Source organism: Natator depressus, chromosome 3, assembly GCF_965152275.1.
Source record: "Natator depressus isolate rNatDep1 chromosome 3, rNatDep2.hap1, whole genome shotgun sequence".
In the NCBI taxonomy this organism is placed as follows: domain Eukaryota; kingdom Metazoa; phylum Chordata; order Testudines; family Cheloniidae; genus Natator; species Natator depressus.
This window is the reverse complement of record NC_134236.1, coordinates 62,009,126-62,036,931: the sequence shown is the minus strand read 5'-3', so window position 1 is coordinate 62,036,931 and position 27,806 is coordinate 62,009,126. Positions and strand designations below refer to the sequence as shown.

At 39.6% G+C, this 27,806-nt stretch overlaps 1 protein-coding gene across 1 annotated transcript in view; it reads right to left on the bottom strand.

Moving 5' to 3' along the window:
- MEI4 (meiotic double-stranded break formation protein 4) overlaps positions 1 to 27,806 on the bottom strand; it is a 118,201-nt gene that overhangs the window by 74,320 nt on the left and 16,075 nt on the right. Inside the window, exons 2-3 of the mRNA XM_074946856.1 lie at positions 24,423 to 24,671; positions 7,573 to 8,138 (exon numbers count right to left, since the gene is read on the bottom strand). Coding sequence (XP_074802957.1) covers positions 7,573 to 8,138; positions 24,423 to 24,671 — 815 coding nt within the window. The remainder of the gene's footprint in view (positions 1 to 7,572; positions 8,139 to 24,422; positions 24,672 to 27,806) is intronic.

Genomic DNA, 27,806 nt, shown 5'->3' with positions numbered 1-27,806 from the left:
TTAAGGTGTATTTTTATATATAAATACACACAATTCATAATTTAGTTGCCTGTTCTTGAGTTATCCAAAATTCTGTTTTGTGTTTTTCATTATGCTATATTTCAACATAATGATGTTTCCCAAAGTATTCAGGCTACCGTGTTGTCAAGCCCCTTAGTGACAAAGACATTAATCCCATGCTTGCAATTCTTCATCTGCATTCCTGTTAAACCCATTATCAATCACATGCTGGCTTGTATTAAAATCTTGCATACAGCCCATCTACTTTAAAGCTGAGCAGAAAAGATAGTTATGACAATAATTTTATTACATTTCCCTATGGTGTTAATTTACATTATCTAGAATTAAAATGTGATGAATAATACAGAATTCACTTTTAAGTTCCATTTATGTTGCTTGCTCACATTTCATAATATTTTCTTGAAAAGGTTTACCTCCATACTTATTTTGAAATATCGATTCATGCTTTTATAGAGTACTACAAATCTTTTTTGGAGATGCTTTCTGACATAATTACATATAGGTTTTAACCTTTTTTTATAGCACTCTAGCAAGCTTTTTGCAAATTTAGGAAAAAGAGAGATTCTACTAGTTGGCTCACTGTAAAATCCATAATAGTCTTGACCTTATCCTGAAATTATTCTCTTGCTGTGTCATATAGTTTATGTATGAGATATTTCCGCTTTTTACCAGTAAGTTATGCAACTGTTGGACTTTCTGAAAGTGCAACACACCCTACAATTGAAATTCATGACTCACACTTACATAAAACGAATCTTTATTGAACTCCTGTTGTCTCATGGAACACTATATATTTAGAAACAATACTTAAGTTTTTGCTGGGCAGTGGCAAAAGGTAACTAGTAACCCATTCTGCAGCTTGGGATCAAACTTATGCCCAACTTGAAAAGTTTCCAATTTTTCCCAAACCCCAATTACTTCGCAAAACCATAAAGAGCATATTTGTCCACCCTTCCCTTGCAAGTGTGTGTGTGTGTGTGTGTGTGTGTGTGTGTGTGTGTGTGTGTGTGTGTGTGTGTGTGTCTACACACCTCACAAAGAGGTAAAGCTCCTGAGAGCAAATATTCTCCTCTTCAAACAACAGGGGGTTAAAAGAGAGGACTATCACTGTCTGATTTTAAAGAGACAGTCATCTCTCTTCAAACTAACAAAGAGATGTGGAACAAAGCACTGGAGAGGATAATGGTGTTATAAGGAAAAAAACATTTCATACATTCCTTCTTTGCAGGGACGAAAAACTTGAACAAAAATGTAGCAAGCTAGAAGATAGGTTAAGTTAAAGCCAAAAACATGATTTACAGCAACTCTGAAAATGAAGAACTAAACTGTATGCTGGATTTTGTGGACATTCGTTCCTGATAAACTCTAGTTAATCCCTCAGCACGTAGCACTTCCCACGGCCCCCGTTGGCCTGGAGCGGCGAACCATGGCCAATGGCAGCCGCGATCGGCCAAACCTGCGGATGTGGCAGGTAAACAAACCGTTCAATCCCACCAGGGGCTTTCCCTGAACAAGCGGCGTCCCAAGTTTGAGAAACACTGCTCTAGACCTACAAGCCAAGTCACCCATTAATATAGAAGGATCCCTAATTTAAAAACCTAAGGACAGCAGGGACCCATGAGATTCCATCTTTCCAAAATTTCTGGACGTCCAGATGAAACAATAAATCCTCTAGACAATGTAGAGAAAAGGCCAATTATTTTGCCATGTGTAGAGAATTTATAGTAAGTTTAAGAAGGCACCTGAGACTGTGTTCAACAAATTATAGAAACAAGATAAATAATAAATATTTAACTATACAACCTACACAGCTCAACTCCAAGACTCCCGCAAACTCTGCTTTCATAAAAACCTTAGGCACAGTCAAACAGTTTCCCCTGCCATGTATGGAATAAATAAATACATTTTACAGCAGGTCCTGCAGATCAATAGAGCCAGGCTATTTCGACCTTACTTATGGATTCCAAGGGAGGGAAAATAGGTATTGTAAATCCTATTCACAGGAACAATGAAGGGAGTGAGTAGCATCCTGGTACCTCTTTGGACTGTCTCCCCCATCCACAATCTTGCAGCCACCATCAGCCTCCAAAAAAAATAAAAATAAAATAAAATAAAATAAAAAAATCATTCATTCATCACAGAATGGTGATACACTTCACCACGTGTCTTCTGTTATTCCTCAATGGATTTTTCAGTTAGCTTTGTTTAAGTACTACTTTAAGTGCCCTATCAATCATACTTATTTAAAAATCATGCCCTATCAATCATGCTTACTGAATTCAGTGTTGCCAATACATGAAACATCTATTATGGACGATAGACTTCAAACAGGTGGGAAAAAAGTCAGATTCCAAGCACCAGGGAATTACCATAATTATTAATAATTTATGCCATCATTGAAGTAACTGATGTGACAGACTTGTGGCATGGGAGTGAGTTTCTTCCTTCAACAATAATTTGGAAACAGTAGGTTCCATTGTAAGCTAAATGATTGTTCAATTATTTTCATGGTTCAGAACTGTCAAAGGCAGAGTGGAGACATTTACAGCAAGTGGATTGTCGCCTATAATTGCACCCAATAGTTAAACGGTAAAATCCTCAGTTTATGTCTAGTGTATACTCGAAAAAGGATTATTTTACTATGTTGGACTTTCGTTGTTGATTTTGAATGACATCTATTTTCAATTCTAATTATGAGGAGACATAAAAGGAAAGTAGATCAGGGCCCCTTTTGTAATTATGTACTATTCTATAATTGACTACTACCAAAGCATAGTAGATGATGTAACTAATAAAAAAACCTTTGCCGCCCACTGACTTCTCTGAGATGGACCTGACTATATATACTATTTTATGTCAGTGAAATGCTGCTAACCTACCGTACTTGAGTAGGCTGAAATTGTCACCAAAAATTGCTTTCTAGTTATCAAATTTTTGACAATAAATACTGTAAGATAGTTCCACTGTGAAGTAGTTCTCTATCCCCAAAGAAAAACATCATTTAAATGTAAGTTTATACAGACAGACAATTTGATATTTTTAACTATAGTTTCACTGAATCTTAACTTTAAGCATATTCCAACTTCATAAACACTTAAAAATTAAAAAGCAGGTACTGTATGTAACATGCAATTACATTGTGACCTAGTTTAAAAAAAAAAAAAAAGTCCTTCGGGATAGGTTTTGGCAACAGCCAGATAAGAGGCACAGCAAAAAAAGCTCCGCTACAGAACTATTGTATATAATCCTGAAAATGAATTGCATGGAACAGAATTATTCAGTTTTGAAAGCGTCCTACAGTTTTGTAAAAAGAAAAGGAGTACTTGTGGCACCTTAGAGACTAACCAACTTATTTAAGCATAAGCTTTCGTGATTGTCCCTTGTCTTAAAATGGAAGAAATAAAAACACCACCAACAAAAAAATGAAACAAACAACACAACTGCCTTCAAACCAGAAGGCCAGCAAAGCCCTTGAAGTACAACTCACTGTAGACTCTAATCACTGAGAAGGTCAGGGAGGACACAAAGACTTAAGAAGTTTACCTAGAGAAGACTAATGCCAATCCAAACAGATTTTAAGGAATTTGTAAACACCTTAGGTGGAAGAAGACAAAGTAACCCTGCAGATTACCAACTTTATGGTTACACAGATACTCTGGAATTGATCTATAGGATACCTTCAAAAAAACCTGTGCATCTCTCTGAAAATTATGCACTTATGAACTATCTGCCGAAGAAAAAGGAAATGGCAGTAGCTACTGTATTTTAAAGTTTTACAAGACAAAGTGGTTTTTATGTTTTAAAATTAGAAGTATTTCCCTTAATTCTAACTACCTCATACTGAAGAGCAAGCAATTTTTTCTTTTAAAAAAAAAAAATTAAATGTGAATTTAGAATTTCAGACCAAAATTTTTTAATTGAAGTGCCTAACTTTAGGGTCCCAAATTTAAAATTAGGAACCTTGAATAAGTGGTCTATTGGTTCCTATACTATATTTTCTGGTGCTTTCTCCAACCTAGTGATGAATAACTCAAGTAATGGGATTCTTGTAAGTTACATCAAATGTCTCCGCCTCATTTTTTTCTCTCTATCTATACTATGGGGATATTTCTTCCCCACCTTTCAGCAATTTTTTAAGTATTTAAGTCACTATTTGTAAACTGCTGAGATCCTTTGGTGCTCTAAGCAGTTACAATTAATATAATCCACAGCCAGATGGACCAAATTTCTGAAGCAGGTCTTTGGATTCTGTGGCACTCTGGGCGCATGGAGTGCATTCATACCCACAGTGGATTACACATGGGGACCAGCACTTGAAGAAGAATGGCTGGATACTTCTACTAACATGATCATCAGTGAAATAGCTAAGTGTTACTCTAAATTGCCACCACTCATCGCTAGGTTTCAGTTATTCTCTGTTGAAATTAATGGTAAGTTCACACCTTTTACAACTATTATTTCAAGCTGTCTGCAATGTCAAAGAGAGAATGCTACACTGGTTTGTACTGGGTTCACATTTTCAAAGTCATCCTCACGAACATTAGAAACTTTTTTTTAATGTCTAATCCTACTTTATTCTGAAGGTGTTTAAGTGATCTGAATTTTCACCAGCTGCCTGTTTTCCCCCCACCCACCCACCTACACAGCTGACAGCACTGTAATTACTAGATATCTTGTTTTAAACCAATATCCTCCATATTTCAATCACTGTTTGGGTAAATAGCAATAATTAAAAAACTAAGCAAAATGTCCCTGGGTGATATTAGATAAAAGGCATATTAGTCATACAACTTCTATTAAAAATTCTACACTCCATTATACTTAATTTTTTTTCCAAAGCTGAGGCTGAAACTGAAACTAAGTAGAAAAAAAATGAAACAATTTATTTTTAAAGTATCACTAAAAACATCATTACGGATATTAACTATATCAATTTAAATAGTTTTTCAGAAACTTAGCAATTACTACAGCATGGTTAATTAATATAGGTTTAAACAGATGTTCACTCAAACTATTTGAATGCAGTAATGAGTTCTATTAATACACTGTAGAGCTTATATCATTGCAATTTGGCAAAAAGTTGTCTATTTCAACATAGTTAAATAATAGAGATGAAGTTGACTTGCAACTCATGAGGCTTCTTTCTGGGTTTCTCCAACGGGAAACACTACTTCCAATCCCACCCCCAGCTTTCTTCCTATGTAAAATATGCTAACCCCACCTCCCACCCAAGCCATGGGTCCTTCTCTCTTCTTCCTCCCCATCCCACCAACAATGAATCCCTCTTCCTGGATTCCCTCCCACTTCCTCCTGATTCTATTCATAAACACCACCTAGTTTCCACAGATTGTTTTTGTTTCTTTGGTGTTCTGTTGTGATGTGTCATTTTTTCAAGTTTTTTTTTCCCACCCTGTAAAAGTCCACTTATTCTCCTCATCCACCAACATCCAAATAGGGAAATTCTGGATGCAAATCGATCCTCAAGAAGCCCTTGAAACCACTCAATATCTGCTTTTCTGCCATCTCTAAACTACCCTCATTATCTTTGCTGTTGGCTCCTCTGCTCGGAGGTACAGTGTTCTGATACTTTGCTCTGCACCAAGAGCCAAGAGTGGAGGGACCAGCAGCAGAGAAAAGAGGAGTCAGCTGCTTTAAGAAAGCCCCAGTGTAGTCAGGCTTATGCTGCTCTATTCCTTATGTCACAAGTATAGAGTAGTTGAAATTCTCAAGCCCTTCCAAACTACTGGCCAGCATCCCATGTATTTACTAGCTAAATAGAACACAACAAAGAAATCCAATTATGAGAACGTCTTGAAATTAGACATTTAAGGCTCTGATCATGGAAAGATTTCTGCACATGAATAATCCCACTAACTCTTTTCCCCTCAGTAAAACATACTGTACAATAGTTAGACCCTTCCCCTTTCATTTATATTTACGTGGGGTTTTGTATGTACTTAAAATACTTAATAAAATCTACATATTGTGTTCAGTTCTCATTACTCAAGAGAACAGAGCAGAAATGGAAAGTTCAAGGGCAGGCATTGGAAAAAACTTCCACATGGAGAAAGACAGGGACTATTAAATTTGGAAGAGATTGTTACCTTTTTTTTTTTTTTTTTTTTAGAATTTAAAGCAGTGGTAATTTAATTGGGGTTTTTTAGGGAATGTTAGGAATAAATTAATAAGGAGCGTAGCTTATTTGTTTGACATGTGATACTGTATAAGCAAGTGTGCTTTTATTTAAAGTTATTATTTATTAGATTTTAAGCATTATACACACACACACAGGCATGCAATAGGTTTAGGATATTTTAGATATAGTTATTTATCGTTTGAGATAGTTTTGAGTGATTATTAGCTAGACTTTTAATAGCTTTTTTTTTTAGTTTAGCTGATGGGGAATTTACGTGTTAGCTTTTTGTTTTTAGAAATGCTTTTGGGACTGTTTTAAAGCAAATTTAATTTTTTATAGTTACTTTTAACAAAAAATATATAATTTCCAGTGATTTTAGTATAGTAATTTTTATTGGGTTATATTTAATAAATTTATTATTTAAAATGTTTTAGTATTTTAGTTATAATAATAAATAATAAATAATAATAATAATATGTTAGGAGTATTTAAAATTAAGGTTATTTATTTTTTAAACAAAAAATAAAACAAAATTTACAAAAAAATATTTTCATTAGCAAACAAAGTATGCAGTTGTTTGACCTTGCCTTACAAAGGCCTAAGATTATTTTTCGCTATGTGATATTTGTTTTTTAGCTGGCAGTGGTTGAACATACAAAATGGCTGACAACAGTACTGTTAAGTTCTGGGGTACATGCAAGAATGTCAAATTCTGAGGTAACAGAGACAACTAATCAGAAATAGCATGATAGAGAAATATAAAATGTATGGTATACAAAAGGTAAAGTTTGCACTCCTCTTTACTCTCATAATAGTGGGCATTCAATTCCTATGTTCCTTTCTTAATTCCTGTGTTTTATTTTTAAATATTATTTTCAAGCTTCAGGAGACTGGATCCTCAGATAATGTGAGTCGGTATAATTCCACAGACTTCAATGCAAGTATGCTGATTTACACCGGCTGAAGATCTGACCCCACATCTTTAATGCAGGCAAATGAAAAAAAAATATTGGACACATTTAGTAGCCTGTGTCAACCTACACAATCGCCTCACACAGCAAAGCAAAAAACAGTATTTATTCTGGTTTCCACAAATTTGTTTTCATCTGCATATAAATCGGCTAGTTGGGAGGATAATCTCTAAATTTGGGGGTGGAGTAGCAGAACTTTGCATACATTCAAATAAATTTTTTTTCAAATGCTGATACTCATTGAAATCCTATTCTTAGCCAACACAACAAGACATGTGTGCTACAACATGCCCACTCTTTTACATATTTACTTTTTCTTAGTCTCTGTTGAAAGTTCCATGGAGGCAAAATATTTTATTTCTAACTAACAATGCTCTTATCATAAACTGTATATTTCGATTTCATGCTAACATAGATAGTGAGGTTGGAAGTCATTTCACTTACCCTATTGATATTGCTGTTGCTTAAAATAATCTGAACTAGGTTTTTCTTAAATTCTTCTAGCTTCTCAAAACACTTTTTCAGAACATGATTAGATAAATTAGCATCAGTTATTAAATTGATCAAAACAGAAACTGCTTCTGTCAGAAAATTTGAGACAGGAAATTTAGGATTCTTGTAAAAAGTAAGCAGGCCATCAAGCAATCGAGAGACAGAATCTGATATTGTGGAGCAGTCGCTTTCAAGCTTTGTAAAGACTGTTTTCAGACCTCCTGCTTCTGTCAGTTTTCTTAGTTCAAGGAGATGTTGCAAGAACTGCATGTGAGCAGCCAGAGTATTTTCCTTGCTAGTACAATGGGCATTCAATATGGGAAGTATTTCAGAATTAAATGTACAAGATGAAGTGTTACAACTATGCTTGGAGTGCCCAAAGTTGTGTGATGTGTCTACAGTATCAAATACACAGTCACTAGATACATCACACCCAGAATCTTCTAGCTGACTTGAGCAATTTATAGGGTTTATTTGTTCCTGATCCAGCAGAATTTCAGTAAAGGCATCTGGGTTTCCTGAAATACAAACATGAAAGTTATATTTATATTTCTGAGACACTTTCACAAAGAATGTACTATATCTAATCCAATGTTTTTAACATAAATCTTAAGTGCAAAAAATGAATAATACAGTATAGGTTATTTTCCAGTCAGCAATTTTAATACTAATGGAATTTAAAACACATTTTAATAAAGTTAGAAATCTCTGAAAACAATGCTTATTGAGATTCTGCCTTTAATAGGTAGCCCAACCTGTACCTCTGATTAAATCCTTTGAGCACTTTAGGAGTAGCAGTTTTAATCTGATTTTAAATATTTTGATGGTTCAAAGACTTCATATAGTAAAATTAATTGGTTGTACAATAAGACTTGCACTCCTATCAGTTCCAAAACAAAGAACTGTATGCCATTCCCCAACTCCCACTGCCTTTTTCACTACTCTTTTTCCGCTTAAAGAATAGTATTTTTCTAAATTTTAAAGTTAATTAACAATTGTATCTACTAAGTAATTTCTTTCTAATTTTTTCCTTGTCAAATGTCCCTGAAAGTGACCTCTTTACTTTGTCATTCAAGCAAATCAAATTATGCTCTGCATGGGAAAACACATCCACTCTCTTCCGCACTATGCAATGGAGGACAGCTCATGAGTATGAGTCTATGTAGATATCCATTATGGGTGCTGTTAGAAAAAAAAATCTTGGGTTTTGTCTATGCCTGGAAAATGGATTACTACTACTTTTTATTTGTATTACCGTACCATTCTAGAATGTGTTAACATGCTTTAAATAATAGGTTCTTAAACAATTTAGAAGCTAATCTAGATTCAACTGGTTAAAAATGTGTTACCTGATCACAATTAACCCTTAAAGAGAAACATTCAATTTGGAAAAAAAAGTCAAAGAACATTTTTGGACTGAAATGGGTTATCTACAGTTATAAGTAACACCTAAATACGAGAACTGGGGGGGGGGGGGAATGGTTAGAGAAGAACGTTTCTCGGGGTTTTTTTCCCCCCCACTTTACCTTGTGCATTTAAAAAACACTCTACAGTACTAGTCTCTGATGCCATGTACTTCCCATCTCATGTACTAGCACAAGAGTCAGAAACAATTGGTGCTACTCCTCCTGACTGGGGGTATGTCTACACTACAGAGACTATACCAGCATAGCTAAATCTCCATAGCCATGCTGTCATAATCCCATAAAGTAAATGCAGCCTACACTGATATAATGGTTCTTCCCACTGGGGTAGGAACACCACCTTTTTGAGCAACACTAGCTATGATGAAGGAAGCATTCTTCCATCAACATTGCTGACCGAACGCCCAGTATAGATGCAGCTAAGCTACGTCAGTCAGGGGTATGGATTTTTCATACTGCTGACCAACAAAGCTATGTCTACCTAATTTTTAAGTGTAGACCAGGCCTCAAATAGCCCTCAACCTCGTCCAGAGAAGGAATTTTCCTTTCCTCCTTCAAAAACACATAATATACTAACCAACACTGAAGAAACCTGCCACGGGTACATCAGTCCTATCCAACTACTGCCCAATGCCAAACCTCCCATTCCTGAGCAAGATAGTATAGAAGCTAGCAAATGGCCACATCAAGCTCTTCTAACTGAAGTGAACATTCTAGACCCATCTTAATCTGTTTTCAGGCCAGGACCCAGAACCGAAACCACCTTAGTGGCACTGATGCGTGATCTCCTCCTGTCAATGGACAGAAGACAGACATCCATCCTCATCCTCCTGGACCCCTCTGCAACACTGGACACTGTTGACCATGATATTATACTGTCTCCAGAACATAAGAATGGCCATACAGGGTCAGACCAAAGTATCTTGTCTTCTGACAGTGGCCAATGCCAGGTGCCTCGGAGGGAATGAAGAGGTAATCATCAAGCGATCCATCCCCTGTCGCCCATTCCCAGCTTCTGGCAAACAGAAGCTAAGGACACCATCACTACCCATCCTGGCTAATGGACACTGATGGACCTATCCTCCATGATGTGTCTCACATGAGAGGGGCAGGGGTCCAGGATAATGTGCTAAAATGGGTTGAGTCCTTTCTGGAGGGATGCACATAATAAGTAGTGATGGGAAACTGCACCTCCACCACTAGGCCTCTCACTTGTGGAGTTCCACAAAGATCAGTTCTCTTTCCAGTCCTTTTCAACAATGTCAAGAGTAACAAGAAGGGTTTCTTCAGGTATGTTGGCAACAAGAAGAAAGCCAAGGAAAGTGTGGGCCCCTTACTGAATGAGGGAGGCAACCTAGTGACAGAGGATGTGGAAAAAGCTAATGTACTCAATGCTTTTTTTGCCTCTGTTTTCACTAACAAGGTCAGCTCCCAGACTGCTGCGCTGGGCATCACAGAATGGGGAAGAGATGGCCAGCCCTCTGTGGAGATAGAGGTGGTTAGGGACTATTTAGAAAAGCTGGACGTGCACAAGTCCATGGGGCCGGACGAGTTACATCCGAGAGTGCTGAAGGAATTGGCGGCTGTGATTGCAGAGCCCTTGGCCATTATCTTTGAAAACTCGTGGCGAACGGGGGAAGTCCCGGATGACTGGAAAAAGGCTAATGTAGTGCCAATCTTTAAAAAAGGGAAGAAGGAGGATCCTGGGAACTACAGGCCGGTCAGCCTCACCTCAGTCCCTGGAAAAATCATGGAGCAGGTCCTCAAAGAATCAATCCTGAAGCACTTACATGAGAGGAAAGTGATCAGGAACAGTCAGCATGGATTCACCAAGGGAAGGTCATGCCTGACTAATCTAATCGCCTTTTATGATGAGATTACTGGTTCTGTGGATGAAGGGAAAGCAGTGGATGTATTGTTTCTTGACTTTAGCAAAGCTTTTGACACGGTCTCCCACAGTATTCTTGTCAGCAAGTTAAAGAAGTATGGGCTGGATGAATGCACTATAAGGTGGGTAGAAAGCTGGCTAGATTGTCGGGCTCAACGGGTAGTGATAAATGGCTCCATGTCTAGTTGGCAGCCGGTGTCAAGTGGAGTGCCCCAGGGGTCGGTCCTGGGGCCGGTTTTGTTCAATATCTTCATAAATGATCTGGAGGATGGTGTGGATTGCACTCTCAGCAAATTTGCAGATGATACTAAACTGGGAGGAGTGGTAGATACGCTGGAGGGGAGGGATAGGATACAGAAGGACCTAGACAAATTGGAGGATTGGGCCAAAAGAAATCTGATGAGGTTCAATAAGGATAAGTGCAGGGTCCTGCACTTAGGATGGAAGAATCCAATGCACCGCTACAGACTAGGGACCGAATGGCTAGGCAGCAGTTCTGCGGAAAAGGACCTAGGGGTGACAGTGGACGAGAAGCTGGATATGAGTCAACAGTGTGCCCTTGTTGCCAAGAAGGCCAATGGCATTTTGGGATGTATAAGTAGGGGCATAGCCAGCAGATCGAGGGATGTGATCGTTCCCCTCTATTCGACACTGGTGAGGCCTCATCTGGAGTACTGTGTCCAGTTTTGGGCCCCACACTACAAGAAGGATGTGGATAAATTGGAGAGAGTCCAGCGAAGGGCAACAAAAATGATTAGGGGTCTAGAGCACATGACTTATGAGGAGAGGCTGAGGGAGCTGGGATTGTTTAGTCTGCAGAAGAGAAGAATGAGGGGGGATTTGATAGCTGCTTTCAACTACCTGAAAGGGGGTTCCAAAGAGGATGGCTCTAGACTGTTCTCAATGGTAGCAGATGACAGAACGAGGAGTAATGGTCTCAAGTTGCAATGGGGGAGGTTTAGATTGGATATTAGGAAAAACTTTTTCACTAAGAGGGTGGTGAAACACTGGAATGCGTTACCTAGGGAGGTGGTAGAATCTCCTTCCTTAGAGGTTTTTAAGGTCAGGCTTGACAAAGCCCTGGCTGGGATGATTTAACTGGGAATTGGTCCTGCTTCGAGCAGGGGGTTGGACTAGATGACCTTCTGGGGTCCCTTCCAACCCTGATATTCTATGATTCTATGATTCTATGAACATCTAGATGGAACCACTGGGTGAACTTGTCCATTCCCTGACCAATGTCATCTGACCTTTCCCAGGAACTAAGGATCATCAGAAATCTCACTATTGTCTGCAGCAGGTGCAAGGTATGTTTTTTTATGTTACTTTCTCGAATGTAAACACATAGCAACAGCAACAGCTATATTTATTTTTTAATAAAACCCACACACACACACACTACCCAAACAAGACATAAGACATTCCACTGCACACACTGCTCCCTCTGGGGAGAGGATGAGAGAAAAAACGATATGAGACAGATGTGCAGTCATGTTGCTTAATGCTCTACTGCAAGTCACTCTAATATTACAGTGATGATCGCAGTATATAAACCTATATAGAACAGAAAATGAGGACAATACTCACGGCCCTGCCCTGTACAGAGCTTATTCACGCACACTGCCCAAAACCATTCAAATGCAAATCTAACTGTAGCAAAGCTAAAACTGATTTGAAGGTGCAAAAGCCTACATTATTTCAACACGAAGAACTAGATTACTGTACTGGTTAAAACAACTGTTTTAGGAAGCCTCTGTCATTTTTTGAGAAAATGTATTCTATTAAAATAATTTTACAAATTATTACATCATTTGCAAGATTCCCAAGACTTAGATAAAAACCTAATCAAAACATTGTACTTTTAAAGAATCACCAAAGATCAATTATTAAGAACTCTATATATCAAATTATATTCAATATGTACAAAACAATATTTTATCCTTACAGAGACAAGCAACATTTTCTGAATAGGAGAATAATGGAGCTCATTTGTAGGAAATAACCCTGCTCCTGTCTCAATGGCAGGGGCATTTTGTTAGACTGCAGGTAAAATGTACTGTCCCTGGAAGTGGGGATAGGGAGGAGACTGCCCAGAAAAAGCCTCCCCACTTCCTCATGGGGTCTGGAAAATGTTGTTGGTTCGTTTGGCAAAGGAAAGAGATGCACTGCTCCAAGGAGAAAGGAGGAATGAGAAGGATTCATACCATAGCTGCCTCTCCACAGGTTTGCTGCATCCCATTGATCAATCAGAGGAGGAGAGTGGTAGTTATCTGACTCTCATGAACACTGCCACCAAACCAATTTAAATCTTTCCCTGCACTGCTCTAGCCTCTGGCCTTTTCAGCACAACATTAGCTTGGTCAGAAATACTCACAAGGCAAGTGTGGCAGGGAGTCATTGAGCCAGTCTGCATGGGCAGGGCCTGGAAGAATGTGACCTGAGGTGTTGCCAGAGTCTTTTCAGATGCAGACGCTTAATGTTCACACATAGGGACATCCAGTACACTAGGAGCTTTCTAGGGACAATGGAAAGCATTTAAATGACATGGACACTGCCATTTGGCTGGGACATTAAGGATTAGATGGACAAGAAAGAGATTACTGGCACTGTGGGTAAGGCATGCAACCAAATACATCATGGATGCCTTCCATGGCTGATGTCTAGTGCAGCTAAAATCTGAAAGCTAAAATCTGCTTTCTGAATATTTACGGGGAGGACCTCCCAAGCACACAACTTCTCATGCTATTACTTCCATACAGTCCACAATTTGTGTTCCTGCTCAAATCCTTGTATATAAGTTTTTGTCACTGTTTGAGGAAAATAAGTCTTCTCTAATCCCAGAAGAATAACTGAAAAACTATTTTGTTCAGTTCTCACTTTCATGGGACAAAAATCTAAGGTCAACCCAGGAGAGGAGGGGAAAGGAGGCAGTTACTCCCATAGCCAGAGGAGGAACGAGCATTGGGTCCAGATGCACAGATGCATTTGCCTAGTCATAAAATCATAGAAGATTAGGGTTGGCAGAGACCTCAGGAGGTCATCTAGTCCAATCCAAAGCAGGACCGACCTCAGCTAAATTATCCCAGCCAGGGCTTCGTCAAGTTTGGCCTTAAAAACCTCTAAGGATGGAGAGTCCACCACCTCTCTAGGTAACCCATTGCAGTGCTTCACCACACTCCTAGTGAAATAGTTTTTTCCTAATATCCAACCTAGACCTCCCCCAGTGCAACTTGAGACCATTGTGCCTTGTTCTGTCATCTGCCACCACTGATAACAGTCTAGCTCCATCCTCTTTGGAACCCACCTTCAGGTAACTGAAGGCTGCTATCAAATCCCCCCTCACTCTTCTCTTCTGCATACTAAATAAGCCCAGTTCCCTCAGCCTCCCCTCATAAGTCATGTGTCCCAGCCCCCTAATCATTTTTATTGCCCTCTGCTGAACTGTCTCCAATTTGTCCACATCCTTTCTGTAGTGGGGGCCCCCCAAAACTGGACACAATACTCCAGATGTGGCCTCAACTGTGCTGAATAGAGGGGAATAATCACTTCCCTCGATCTTCTGGCAATGCTCCGACTAATGCAGCCCAATATGCCATTAGCTTTCTTGGCAACAAGGGCACACTGTTCACTCATATCCAGCTTCTCATCCACTATAATCCCCAGGACCTTTTCTGCAGAACTGCCACTTAGCTAGTCAGTCCCCAGCCTGTAGCAGTGCATGGGATTCTTCCGTCCTAAGTGCAGGACTCTGCATTTGTCCTTGATGAACCTCATTAGATTTCTTTTAGCCCAATCCTCCAATTTCTCTAGGTCACTCTGGACCCTATCCCTATCTTCCAGCATATCTACCTTTCCCCCCAGCTTAGTGTCATCAACAAACTTGTTGAGGACACAATCTATCCCATTGTCCAGATCATTAATGAAGATATTGAACAAAACCAGCCTCAGGACAGAGCCCTGGGACACTCTGCTTGATATTGGCTGCCAAGTAGACATCGAGCCGTTGATCACTACCCATTGAGCCAGACGATCTAGCTAGCTTTCTATCCACCTCATAGTCCTTTCATCTAATCCATACTTTAGCTAGCTGGCAAGAATACTGTGGGAGACCATATCAAAAGCTTTGCTAAAGTCAAGATATATCATGTCCACCGCATTCCCCATATCCACAGAGCCAGTTATCTCATCATAGAAGGCAATCAGGTTGGTCAGGCCTGACTTGTCCTTGGTGAATCCATGTTGACTGTTCCTGATCACCTTCGTCTCCTTCAAGTGCTTCAAAATGGATTCCTTGCAGACCTGCTCCATGATTTTTCTAGGGACTGAGGTAAGGCTGACCGGTCTGTAGTTCCCCAGATTCTCCTTCTTCCCTTTTTTAAAGATGGGCACTATGTTTGCCTTTTTCCAATCATCCGGGAACTCCCCGGATTGCCATGAGTTTTCAAAGATAATGGCCAATGGCTCTGCAATCACATCAACCAACTCCCTCAGCACCTTCAGATGCATTGCATCTGGCCCCATGGACATGTGCATGTCCAGCTTTTCTAAATAGTCCTTAACCTGTTCTTTCACCACTGAGGGCTGCTTACCTCCTCCCCACACTGTGCTGCCCAGTGCAGCAGTGTGGTAGCTGACCTTGTCTATGAAGACCGAGGCAAAATAAGTCCCCTGCTGAGGTCAACAGAGTGGTGAGGGGGGAAAAAGCGGGGTGGGTGGGCGAGGAACAGAAGAGATAGCGAAGAAAGGAGACGAGATATGGAATGGTCTGCCAGAACCAAGTTTGAGGCCATCCCCCTCCTCACTCCAAACAAACAGGCAGAGCATGTACAGTGAGCTGCTCTTATCACTGAGAGACAGTACTGGGCACATGACTCAGTTCCTGATCATTTGCGCACCAACACTTCTATCCCATGATGACCAGTCTCCATAAATGCTTACAGATGTGCTGCTGTTGAGTATCCACATTTCCAGACTGATGAACAGTGTGAATATAAAAACACCCATGTCACATTTTTCCCCCCTTGGTAATTAAAGAAAAGTGTGCAAACTTTAGCTCTGCCCCAAAATAAATACTATTCTTTCATTAGCAATCTCTTAAAATATAGTATATATTTATCTATTGACATTTGTCACTAAACAGTAGCCTTTGAAAATATTTTGATACCAAAATCAAGATAACAAAAAATATATTTTTTTAAAAAATACAGGGGTCAGAGTTAAGATTGCTGGGCTGGGCTGAAATGTCCATTCTTTTTTACTTGATAAAAATGTGTTTATATTTATTATGTGGCAATTTGTTTATGCTAAAATTGTCAAAAGCACCTTAATCAAGAATGAGCCTAAATCCCATTGACCTTCAATGACCATTAGGACGCTAAGTGCCTTAGTTGATAAAATGAAATGTAGGTGGTTTTGATAATTTTATATCTATGTACTTAGATTACATATCCATGCTTGTAAATGCTTGGATTTTGTAAAAGGTATGATAGGTAAATACAATGTTGTCAGTTAGGAACATTAAATAATTTTTTGAAATAAAGTTGAGTTTTGTTTGTTTGTTACAATAAATTAAGCTTTACAACATCTCTTACAAGTTACTTCTTTTTAAAAGCTGGGATGAGGTGGAACTCTGTTGTAAGCAGTAAAAAGCTTTAGTTCTGTAAATATCATAGCTGATCAGAGAAGGATCCTGGATCATAAGATACTTGAATTTCAATGTTTGGCATGTCATCCCTGTGGCAATTACAACAGTTGCTTAGCTGTTAGGAATATATTTTTGGTCTATAATGCTGGAAAGGAGGAGGAAGAAGATCCAGCACCATGTGATAGCTAGCACTGTTACCACCATCTTGGGCTCCATGAACCGCAGTTTGGGAGCCTCTAAGTTAGCTCAACTTCTCCTGATAATCAAATGGTTGCGAGCAAGGATCAGATCTAATAAAAACACAAAAACTAATAATAAAAAACACTTAGGAACAAAAACAGATCCAAATTGTCAATACTGACTTGGTGAATCAAACATAAAATCACTAGTCAATACATTCAGAAAAGGGAGGGGAACCGCATAAAAGAACGTTCTTGTTTGGGGTATTTGTTTTTATTGCTGTCTCTTTTCACATCGAGGCATCCTTGTTACCTTTCATTAAGTCTTCAGCGACTGAAATATTGCTAAGTAGACTTTCATGAACGATGAATCAAGTTTATTCACTTCATTTTTCCACCCTTTCAACTATTTATTTTTGTGGCTTTTTTTTTAACTGGCTTATTATGTAAGCCTTTCTCTACCACATTACTTTTTTGTAACAATTGCACTCATTAAAAGCTAAGTTGCTGGGTTTGCAAAAAACCTCCTTCACAACTTCAAGAAGTTTTATAAGTTTAACACACTAATATGATTATGGCAGTTATGGTCCCTTGGAAACAAGGTCTGCTTTTGTAGACCTTATTTCTTTGAGTCAATAAAATGAATTCTGCCCAGGACCTATTTACATCCTCTATGTATTATTTCAGAATAGTTCTGCAGATGGTAAATGCTTACAAGATTCTCTATATTGAGCAAGCAACACATTCTTTTTAGAGAGATTTTTACACCAATTACTCTAAGGTTTGCTTATATACTTCAGCAGACCTTTACAAAAATTAAAGAAAGAATGGTCTTTTCTGATTAAAAAACACGGGACTGCAATTCAAGAAAACTGGTTGTACTACGGATTTCCCATTTAAGAATAGACTCTGAGAAATGAGCATGAAACAGGCATTCAGAACTCCCAAATTCTAATTCTGATTCTGCACACACTCACTGTTTGGTATTTGCCCAAGTCTCAAAGTCAGAATAATTCAAATTCACTTTCCTAAAATGACAGATTCTGATAAATATACTTTGAGGAAAGAGCACAATAATTTCTCCTACAGCAGAGCATGGTAAATCCAATTTAAGGCACAACCCAAATATTTGGATGTCAATTTCTATCTCTATTCTGGATGATCCACATATCTGCAGGGTGAGCTAGGTCTTATCTAAAAATTCCTTTTTCAAGTAATAAGAACAGGTAAGTTTTCTTATTCTTCTTTATGCTAAGCCCCACACGTCTGCTACAGTGGGATTTTCATAGCAGTTTACCTTCAGTGTGAGAAGTAGGATCACCTTTTACAGAACATCTGAAACGAGGCAGATATACCTTTAAACCTAGGCATTAAGATATGAAGAAGAGTTCTACCAAAAGAAAGGAAATGGCATTGTGTAGGCCAAAAGCCTAATGGGGAGAAGTTATCGAGTAAATTGTACTCCATTTTGCTTATTTTGTTAGCTTTGAATTACTAAGAAGAAATTGTTTTGGTTTTATTTTTTGCTTTACATGTTAATGATTGTTTTTAGAAGGACAGAAGTGTTATGACTGTAATTCATGCTTTTGAAATTATTTACTGTTTTGTGTGTGAATGAAGAATGTATTGCATGCTAACAGAGAAGAGACAGGAGGCGCCAGTACTGATGGGCTGGATGGTCGAGAGGGAAGTGGAGAAGTCGAGAGGAACTAACCTTATCATCAGAATCACCTGGATGGCAGATTTACGACCCTAAAAAAAGGCATATGCCCCAAGGATAAGATAAAGAGGTGAGCCAGAGGGACGAGATAAGAAACTGCTGTGGACACTCCCAGTAATAACCCAAAATAATGCTGATTGGGAGCAACCTTGACTACCTCATGATTAACAGCTCCGATTTGACACAGCAAGGTCCATAGACTTTATGGGAACTTATTATTATAAAAGTAGGGTGTATTGCCATGGAACTTCGGATTCATTCTGCATCAACATTGGAGCTTCGGACGTGGCCAACAGAGAGCCAGCTTCAGTTCCTCCCCTCCCTTGTGTCCAGTTTCAGCTCGCCACTGAAACTGACCAAGCCACACTACGGATTGGTAACTATAAGATCGAGCGGCAGAAATTTTTTTGGGGGGTGGGGAAGTACACGCATGTGAGAAAGAGAATGGAAGCATATGCTGATTTTAATGCTTAAACTGTACTCTCAATAAAAGTGGCGTATTGCCTTATACCCTTGAAAAAGATTCCGTGTGTTTCTTATAAGCATAACAATTGGGTAAGACTGGATAATCAATGTGCAGAATTTGGTGAATAATGGACAGCTAATGGATCTAAATCTAAGAGGCATAACTACTCTGCCCTGAGACTGTCAGTGCTCCTGAGGACTGGAATTCGATGCTTAACTGGAGAAGCGATATTTGTTGAATTTAGTTACGGAATGAATGCTATGATAGCTGTGAGAGCTATCTGTCTGAATTTAAAGTACTATACAACATCTCATTAGAGAATGCTCCCAACTTTAAATGCAAAGCCTCAGCTGATTGGAGACAGTCATCAGGACAGGAAACGTAACAATGCTTCCTGAAGAGGTCCAATCTCGGTAGTGCTGTGAGGAGCAGAATGAGGTTCCAATGCCATGCTCTTTCTCCTTGCAAAGTTAGAATAAGGTCAATGCCTATTTAATGTTGGGATTTGTACAAAAAATACATTTCTTAAACATGAAGAGAACATTATATGACAAAGATTCAACCTTTTTGCTTGGACACCCTTGAACAGACAAAAGCCTTCCTGGAGAAATTCAAGTTCATGTGTTACTGGTTTAACATAGTAATTAAATATTGACTTTGCACTAACCAGTAGCACATGCTCTATTTGTTGACTTCTCTTTTGGGGTCTAGGAAAACAATCACTTTAAAGTATTCATTTTAAACCTTTCTGGTCCCAGATGGAGGATTGGTCTTGCACTAGATGACCTCCTCTGTGAGACAGAGACATCCAAATACCCAACACTAGGTTAAATCAAGCCTGAGAGCTATAGCCTCTTCAGCCAGAAAGGCCTAAACAGTATTACTGCTGCGCTCTCGTTCCTATCTTATATATCGTCCAGGGGACCAGTATGAAAGGTGGGAGGAAATATATACAACAGTGTCCTTACCCAACTCTGGAAGATGTCACTCACCACCACACATCCCAGGTCCTGACACAGAGTCTGCAGGGCACTTTATCTAATATTTTCAGATGCAAAGAGTTCAGTCATCAGCCCACCAAATTGGTACACGATGAGTGAGATACTTTCTGAGTGCAGCAGCCCCGTGGTTAATCTGACTTTGCCAGACGAGCCATGGTGGACAGTGTGATGGTATAGGGTATTTATCTGTGTCCAGTTATGAATTCCATTTAGTTTTATGAATGCTATTTGTAATTGTAACAGCCACGTAGTTCAGGTCACCCGTTTTGTAGCAGGAACTTGACATTTAATGGGGAAGTTATATCTGGAAAGCCATAACAGAGCCATAATAGACCAGTACTATTCAATGGTTTTCCACTTGTGAAACAAGGAGGTTGCTACCAGTCGAGCCATTGACTGAGTAGACTCTCTATACAGAAGCTTGTTTGGGGAGAAGAGGGATGGAATCTCCCATTTGAGACATGTGGCTGAGAGCACTGCTTTTTTCCCCACTTGAGTACAGAGGGATAAAGTTAATTTTCAGAACAGTATGTGCTGTGACCAGAACTGGTCTGTTATCCATGGAAGGAGCTGTGCACTAAGAGTCTGAGACCTCAATGAATCACATTTCAGCTGGCAGATCCTATGCTGTCTCCTTCCCTGAACTAAATTAGGAAGATCTCTTCCAAACAAACAAACAAACAAACATCCATCTAATTCTCCGCATTCACCAGTTGTGGAAGGGGAGAATATACAATTGGAGCTAGATCTTTGCCAATGGAAGAGGTAGGGGGATATTACTGGATAGGTACTCTGCAATTAATGGACAGACATATGCACTTTGGATTATTGAGCAATGGCTGAGTAGGAGATCAGAATTCCCAACAAGCTTTAATAAGAACTGGGTTTATATTTCTGTGACACCATTGTTTTCCATTATGTTTTCCATTTCATCTTCTGTTAAAGACCTTGTACTTGATAGTATTCACAGTATTTCCAACCTCAAGAGATCAAAAGTCAGACCTCAAAAATCATGAAATTGGGCCCAAAAATCTTAGGTTTTTCTTTTTTTTAAAAAAAGGAAAAGATTATATTGTGGCTTTTGCTCTGTCTTTTGATTTTTGAACTCCCCATGCCCATTCCCAGTGTGTGTGTGTGCGCGCATGCAAGAGACAGTTAGTGTTGCCCACTCTCCCAGATTTATTGAATAAGGCAATTTTTGTCCCACCCCTCACCCCTGCACAGGACCTCTCACCCCCACATCTGCACACCTTTGCCCAGCAATTAATTCTGCCCCCAAAACCCACAAATCAATCCCGTCCTCCTACTTCCCACATCAATTCCACCCCCACAATTGCCTGTCACAGCAACTGTCTGTCCTCCAGCCCCCACATCTGCCCACTACCCATACCAATGCCTCACCCAGCCCCCACATCTACCTCACCCCCAGACCCACATCTACCAGGCCTCCAATCACCCTCCCCCCAATCAGTTTTGCACCCCCCACCACCACTTATACTTCTTCTACAGCTGCTGGGATTCTTCACACCCACCACCCCTGCACCAGCCTGGGGGAGCTGCAGTGGGGCTTGTCCCCATCCCTCCTTCACAAGGTGGGTGTTGCAGTGAGGGGAGAGGAGGTGCAGAGGAATCATCCCATTTGCCCACAGAAAGGAAGGAGGGGGAGGGGGAGCAGCACTGTGCTGTGCTGCTGAGCTCTCCGCTCTCTCCCCCCACTCTCACCTCCCGTGAGCGCTGCAAGTGAAGGGACAGACTCCTCCTGCAAGGCAGAACTTCAAGAGGGAGCAGAAGCTTCTTGCATCATCACAAGAAGAGTGCCTGTCTCCTCTTAAATCCCATCTCTCACCAAAAAAACAAAAACAAAAAACGAAAGACACCACACTAGGAGAGTCAGCGATAGTGTGTTCATCCTCAGCCCAGGCCTGTGATTGGCTCCCTTGGCATCATGTGTCTGGGTTTGTCCTAAATCCAAGATATTCCAGGAACCATCCCACTCTGTGCTTGCTTTTGCTCTCACTAACCAGAGCCAAATCAAAAAGTTTGTCCAGGAAGAGATAAGTGAATTTCCTTCTTCCCTAAAGACAGAACTATTGCTACCATGATTCTGGACAGAGCACACATCTAAAATTGTATGGTAAAGCTTAAAAGCAAAAAGCTCTCTATCTGACACGCTGTCCATCTGGCTTCACTCCCCTAATTGAAGTGGGAGAGCAGGGGCTGGTTGCCCTGAAGTCAGTTTTTTCCCTAATCCTACCTGGTTCCTTTCTCGTTCTGCCCCCAAGCTATAAGCACACTGGAGTTCTTTCTGTATTAAAAGGAATTTTTCTGTACCTCTAAAACAGGTTTGTTCTTTCTGCTAAGGCCACTTCCGGGAGCGGCGCTGGGCCAGGGCAGGCAGGGAGTCTGCCTTAGCCCCGCTGCACACTGCTGCCACCCTGGTGCTGCTTGAGGTAAGTGGTATCGGGCCGGAGCCTGCACCCCAAACCCCTCCTGCACCCCGAATCCCTGCCTTGAGCCCCCTGCCGCACCGCTCCTGCATGCCAACCCCCTGCCCTGAGCCCCCTCCCGCACTCCACACCCCTTCCTGCACCAGCCCTACACTCATGGCCCTACAATTTTACCACCAAGATGTGGCCCTTAGGCCAGAAAGTTTGTCCACCCCTGCTTTAGGTACTGTGACATAATTTTTCTTTTCTGGCTGCACTGGAGAAAATTCATAGGTAGCATATGAAAAGGGGAAATGCCCCCATTTGCACAGCACAATGAAGGGAAACTCCAGACTTTTTTGTACTAGTCAGTGAGATTTCATAAACCGTATTGATGTCCCAGTTGGATGCCTGGAGTTGGATGCCTGATCTGTGGAGATTAAGGGACTACTCTTCTGCAAGAGACACAAGTCCATGTAAGGACGAAACGAAGGCTAACTTGGCTACAATCATCAGGGTCAGGTACGTGAACCACATTCACAGTGACTAAACTAGGGCTGAGAGACTCAATATCTCTTGATAGAGACTCCATCACCCAGAACACATCTGCTCTTCTCTGCCTCAGAATTAATAGTGCCTCTCAAAGCAGAGCTTCACTCCTCGCCACTGGTTGATTGAGGAGGTAAGACACCTCTCCGGACAAGACTGTAAAATATAAAGCTTGAAATGCAGAAGTTCCAGGTGAACTGGTTTCATTTCCAGTTGGTTGACATGTTCTGCAGACCCCACATCCCCAATTCCAATATCCTTTGTAGCCAATATAGAGGAGCAGTCTACCCTGATAATGAGCCTCCCACATTCATATCTTTCAGCTCTTCAGAATACTAAGTCAATCACTGGCAATCTGTGACAAGAAGAGCTTGAGAGTTCCTCTTCTTGAAATACTGCTTAAAGTAGAGTAGTGTGTACGGGATGGGGGTACGGAGAAAGGAGGCTGGGAATATAACAGGAAGGAAAGCAGAGATATACCAAAAAAGGGACAAAAGTCCAGAAACTGTCATAATGGAGACCCCAAAAATAACACTGAATGCAGATGAGAGATGAACAGTATAAAATTGCCTATTTTTATGGTGGAGTCTATATCTGTACATCAATCCATCCAAATAACTATTCACCATTAAGGCTGGTAGCTGAAAAATCAAATTCATCCCCTCCTCCTCATTTCAAAAATTAGGGGAAGGAAACTCCTCCCGTAGACAAAAGTTAAACAAAAACACTGGTATGAAAAAAATAATGCCACTAAATAAAACTTGACCACATTTTGTTTTTAAAACAGACTGTCCTGTAAGCCAAATCATAGACAGGTGCACAGAAATCTACCAGCATATTTCACTAAAGACTGCAGCATCTTGCAACTCAGACTTCCTCCCCACCAACCAGTCACAATTTCTGGTCTGAGAACTTCTTAGACTTAGATACACATTAGAAAATTAGGATATTATCCTCTACAATTTTTTTCATATAGATCAATATATCACATATTAGACCCAAATTCTGATTTTTAAGCCTGTTTAATGTGGTTAGAGATAGAAAACTAAGTTCATAAGATAAAGTTCCAAATTTAAATATGGTACATTAATGTTCCCATTAAATTAAAACTAGTAGGCTATGGTGTGAAAATTTAAAAAGTCTTGTCATGATACCTTCTGAAATTATCCAATGTGCAGTAGACCGCAAACACAGACTCCGAAGATTGACAGCCAAATCCTATGATATTTTATTTTCTACTGTGAATAAAGTTTTATTTTTTTTATTAACACTAAGTAAATCTCAAAATTTTTACATTAATTCCTGTTATAACTAAAACTAGGGTCTCACCACTCTACACTTTTTGGAAAAAAACAAAAATAAAGATTCCTGCATTTAAGACACCTTTACCCATGCATTAAAAAAAAAACAAAACTATTGTTAAGCAAAAACATTCTGATATTTTGTCTTTCAAATGTTAATGCAGTGCATATAGATGTTATTCAAAAACAACTTCAGAGACTTACTATTTTCCAAGCAGAATCTTGGACAGATCTTGTTCAAAAGAAGCTCCTGACGTAATCTAAGGACTTCAGCTTCTAATGCTTCAACTTTTGATCTCCATTTAAAATCCTGTCCAGATATAATTTTAGCAAGATGCTCTGTGTATTCTTTGCTGCTTTTTTCTGGAGGCTTTGAGTGGATAATTGCCAAAGCCAGTGCCAGTTTTGATATTTTCAAGTACCATGCTTGGTGTTCTTTTCTGTCTTTTATTCCTATCATATAATGAAAAAGTCACAGTAAGTTTTTTTTTGGTTTAGTGAATTATGTTATGTATCTGTTTTACAGATGGGCTATATTGCACAGTCAGGCTAATTATCTTTTTCTCGTGTGGCCTTAGATCAATCAACAGAAACACAAATCTAAACAATCACATACAGCATGAACATGAAACATGCAAAAGTAGCATGCAGGCAATGTCAGTAATCAAATTCAGTTTGGTAGTTTGAAAGTAATAGTGTGAATAGTATGCATCTCAAACTGGCTTACCTTAGGAGGAAAAATATTCTAGCAAATATTTTAATGCACATTTTATCCCAACACTAAGTTCTAAACTCATGGTTGCAGAATGTGTATTGGATTGTACATACTTTAAACAGTACATATTTTGTAAAGTGCTAAAAATAAAGGAATATTTTATAAAGATCTTTATAAAATGCCCTTGGCTTGTCTTTTTGTACACTTGATATGTTTGGATCCAATGACAATGACTCCATAATTTAGGCCCAGATACTGCAAGAGGACCCATGCACAGAGGTCCTCTTGCAGGATCTGTGTTTTAAATTGAACCCAAAAAGTTAGTTACAACCTAATTTTTTACATCCCTGCTTTCAGCATCCTCAAAACACATCCTCTGAATCTGACGTGTCTCAAGTTGTTCTAATTACTTATGCAGCCCCATAGTGCATGTTGCTCTTTATGAACATCAAATAAGCCCCTACTACTTCCCCCCCCCAATTTGAGAAAACTGCAAATTGGGGGTATTGTCACAATTATTGTTATTAAAGTTCTCTGAAAATTAAAAAAAAATAAAAAACCCACCAATTTACTTACTGTTTCCTTTCTGAGCAATAACATTGCTTCAGAAGACTCAAACACTTGACAAGATGGTAATATTGCAGCCTTCCATGCAGACAATTTTGAGTTGCACTAACCTCCCACACACAACACAAGTCATGCTAGCTCAACTTTTCTTATTTTTAGGGCATTCCAAATTAGGACTATCAGAGGATTAAAAAATGTGATTAATTGCAGTTTGAATTGCACTGTTAATAACAGAATATCATTTATTTAAATAATTGTCTACATTTTCAAATACATGGATTTCAATTACAACACAGAATACAAAGAGTACAGTGCTCACTTTATATCATTGTTTTTATTACAAATATTTGCACTGTGAAAAAGAAACAAAATAGTATTTTTCAGTTCACATCATACAAACACCGTGGTGCAATCTCTTTATTATGAAAATGCAATTTACAAAAGTAGAATCTTATGTAACTGCACTCAAAAATAAAACAAAGTGCACTCAGTCCTACTTCTTGTTCAGCCAATTGCTAAAAACAAACACGTCTGTTTACTTTTATGGGAGAAAATACTACCCACTTCTCATTTAGTGTCATCTGAAAGTGAGAACAGGCATTCACATGGCACTTTTGTAGCTGGCATTGCAAAGGTATTTACATGCCAAATATGCTAAACATTCATATGCCCCTTCATTCTTCAGCCACCATTCCAAAGGACATGCTTCCACGCCAATGATGGGTTCTGCTCAATAATGATCCAAAGCAGTGCGGACTGCTGCACATTCATTTTCATCATCGGAGTCAGGTGCCACCAACAGAAGGTTGATTTTCTTTTTTGGTTGTTCAGGTTCTGTAGTTTCTGCATTGGAGTGTTGCTCTTTTAAGACTTCTGAAAGCATGCTCCAAACCCCATCCCTCTCAGATTTTGGAAGGCACTTCAGAGTCTTAAATCTTAGGTCCAGTGCTGTAGCTATTTTTAGAAATCTCAGTACCGTCTTTACATTTTGTGAAATCTGCAGTGAAAGTGTTCTTGGGTCATCATCCAAGACTGCTGTAATACGAAATATATGGCAGAGCGGGACACATACAATTCTCCCAAGAAGTTCAGTAACAAATTTAATTAACACTTTTTTTTAAAATGAGCATCATCAGCATGGAAGCTTCTACACCAGAGGTCCCCAAACATGAAGGTCATGCCCCCTTTACCCCTGTCCGCACTCCCCCTTCTCCCCCAGGGCCGGGAGCAGGGACGCAGACAGGGGTAAGGGGGCAGAAGCTAGGGTCTCAGCCGGAGGTATGTCTGGGTCTGGGAGCGGGGCCGCAGCCGGGGCTGCCCCTAGCGAGGAGCAGAGCCACGCCAAGACTGGGGACAGGGCCAGGAGCTGGGAATGCAGCTGGGGGTGGGAGGCATGGAGGAGCTGGAAGGTGCTCTCTCCCCACTCCGGTTAGGGATGGCCCCTCCGTGCCCCCCAGATGTTCCTCCACATCCCCCTGGGGTAGGGGGCACACCCCACATATTGGGGATCTTTGTTCTACACAGATATAACTGGGAACTCAACAGCCTTTGCAGCCACAGGTCCCTAAATGAGTGCCCTCAACTGTTCTGGATTAATCAGCTGCCAAAGAAGTTTGAGGTCAGGTGTTAGGGAAGCAGTCTTTAATCTCTTCATAACGATGGTCTGAATGGAATACTATTAGCAAGCCCTCACCACATCAACTGGATTTTTTTTTCAGGAACTTCCACATTAGATCATGGCAGGAATTTCTTTTTTTATTTATTAGAAATAAACATGACCTTTCCAAGGTCAACCAAATCTAAACTTTGCAGTGGATAAAAATAGATTTTTCCTCTTTTATAAAAATGATTTTTTTTTAACTTTTTTAAAATTTAAATTAAAATACAAGGTTTTTTTTAAAATATACCTATTTAAAATTCATTTTTAAGTTGAAAATCTATGTTAAGGCCTAAACTTATTACAGTCTGTTAAAATCATTTAAATTAAATACAAAAAATAATATTAAGCAGTACACATGTGCTACCAAGTTTAAAAAGTCAAACCCCTCAACAGTGGAAGTCACTGGCTAAACACTTGGAACCAGAGTCTGTTGAAGTGCTAAACCAGCTTTTGATAGCAGCAGCCTCTTCTGCAGGTGCACAGAGAATAGTTTCTTCATTTCAGTTTATTCTGGGACTTGTTCATTCATAGTTAAGAAACCATTTGGGAGTTGAAAAAGCAGAGAAGCTTGTTTCCTCTTCCAGTCTATGAATAAAAACGAGGTGTGAGGATGAGATCTGCTATTTCTAAAAACTTGAAAGACAGT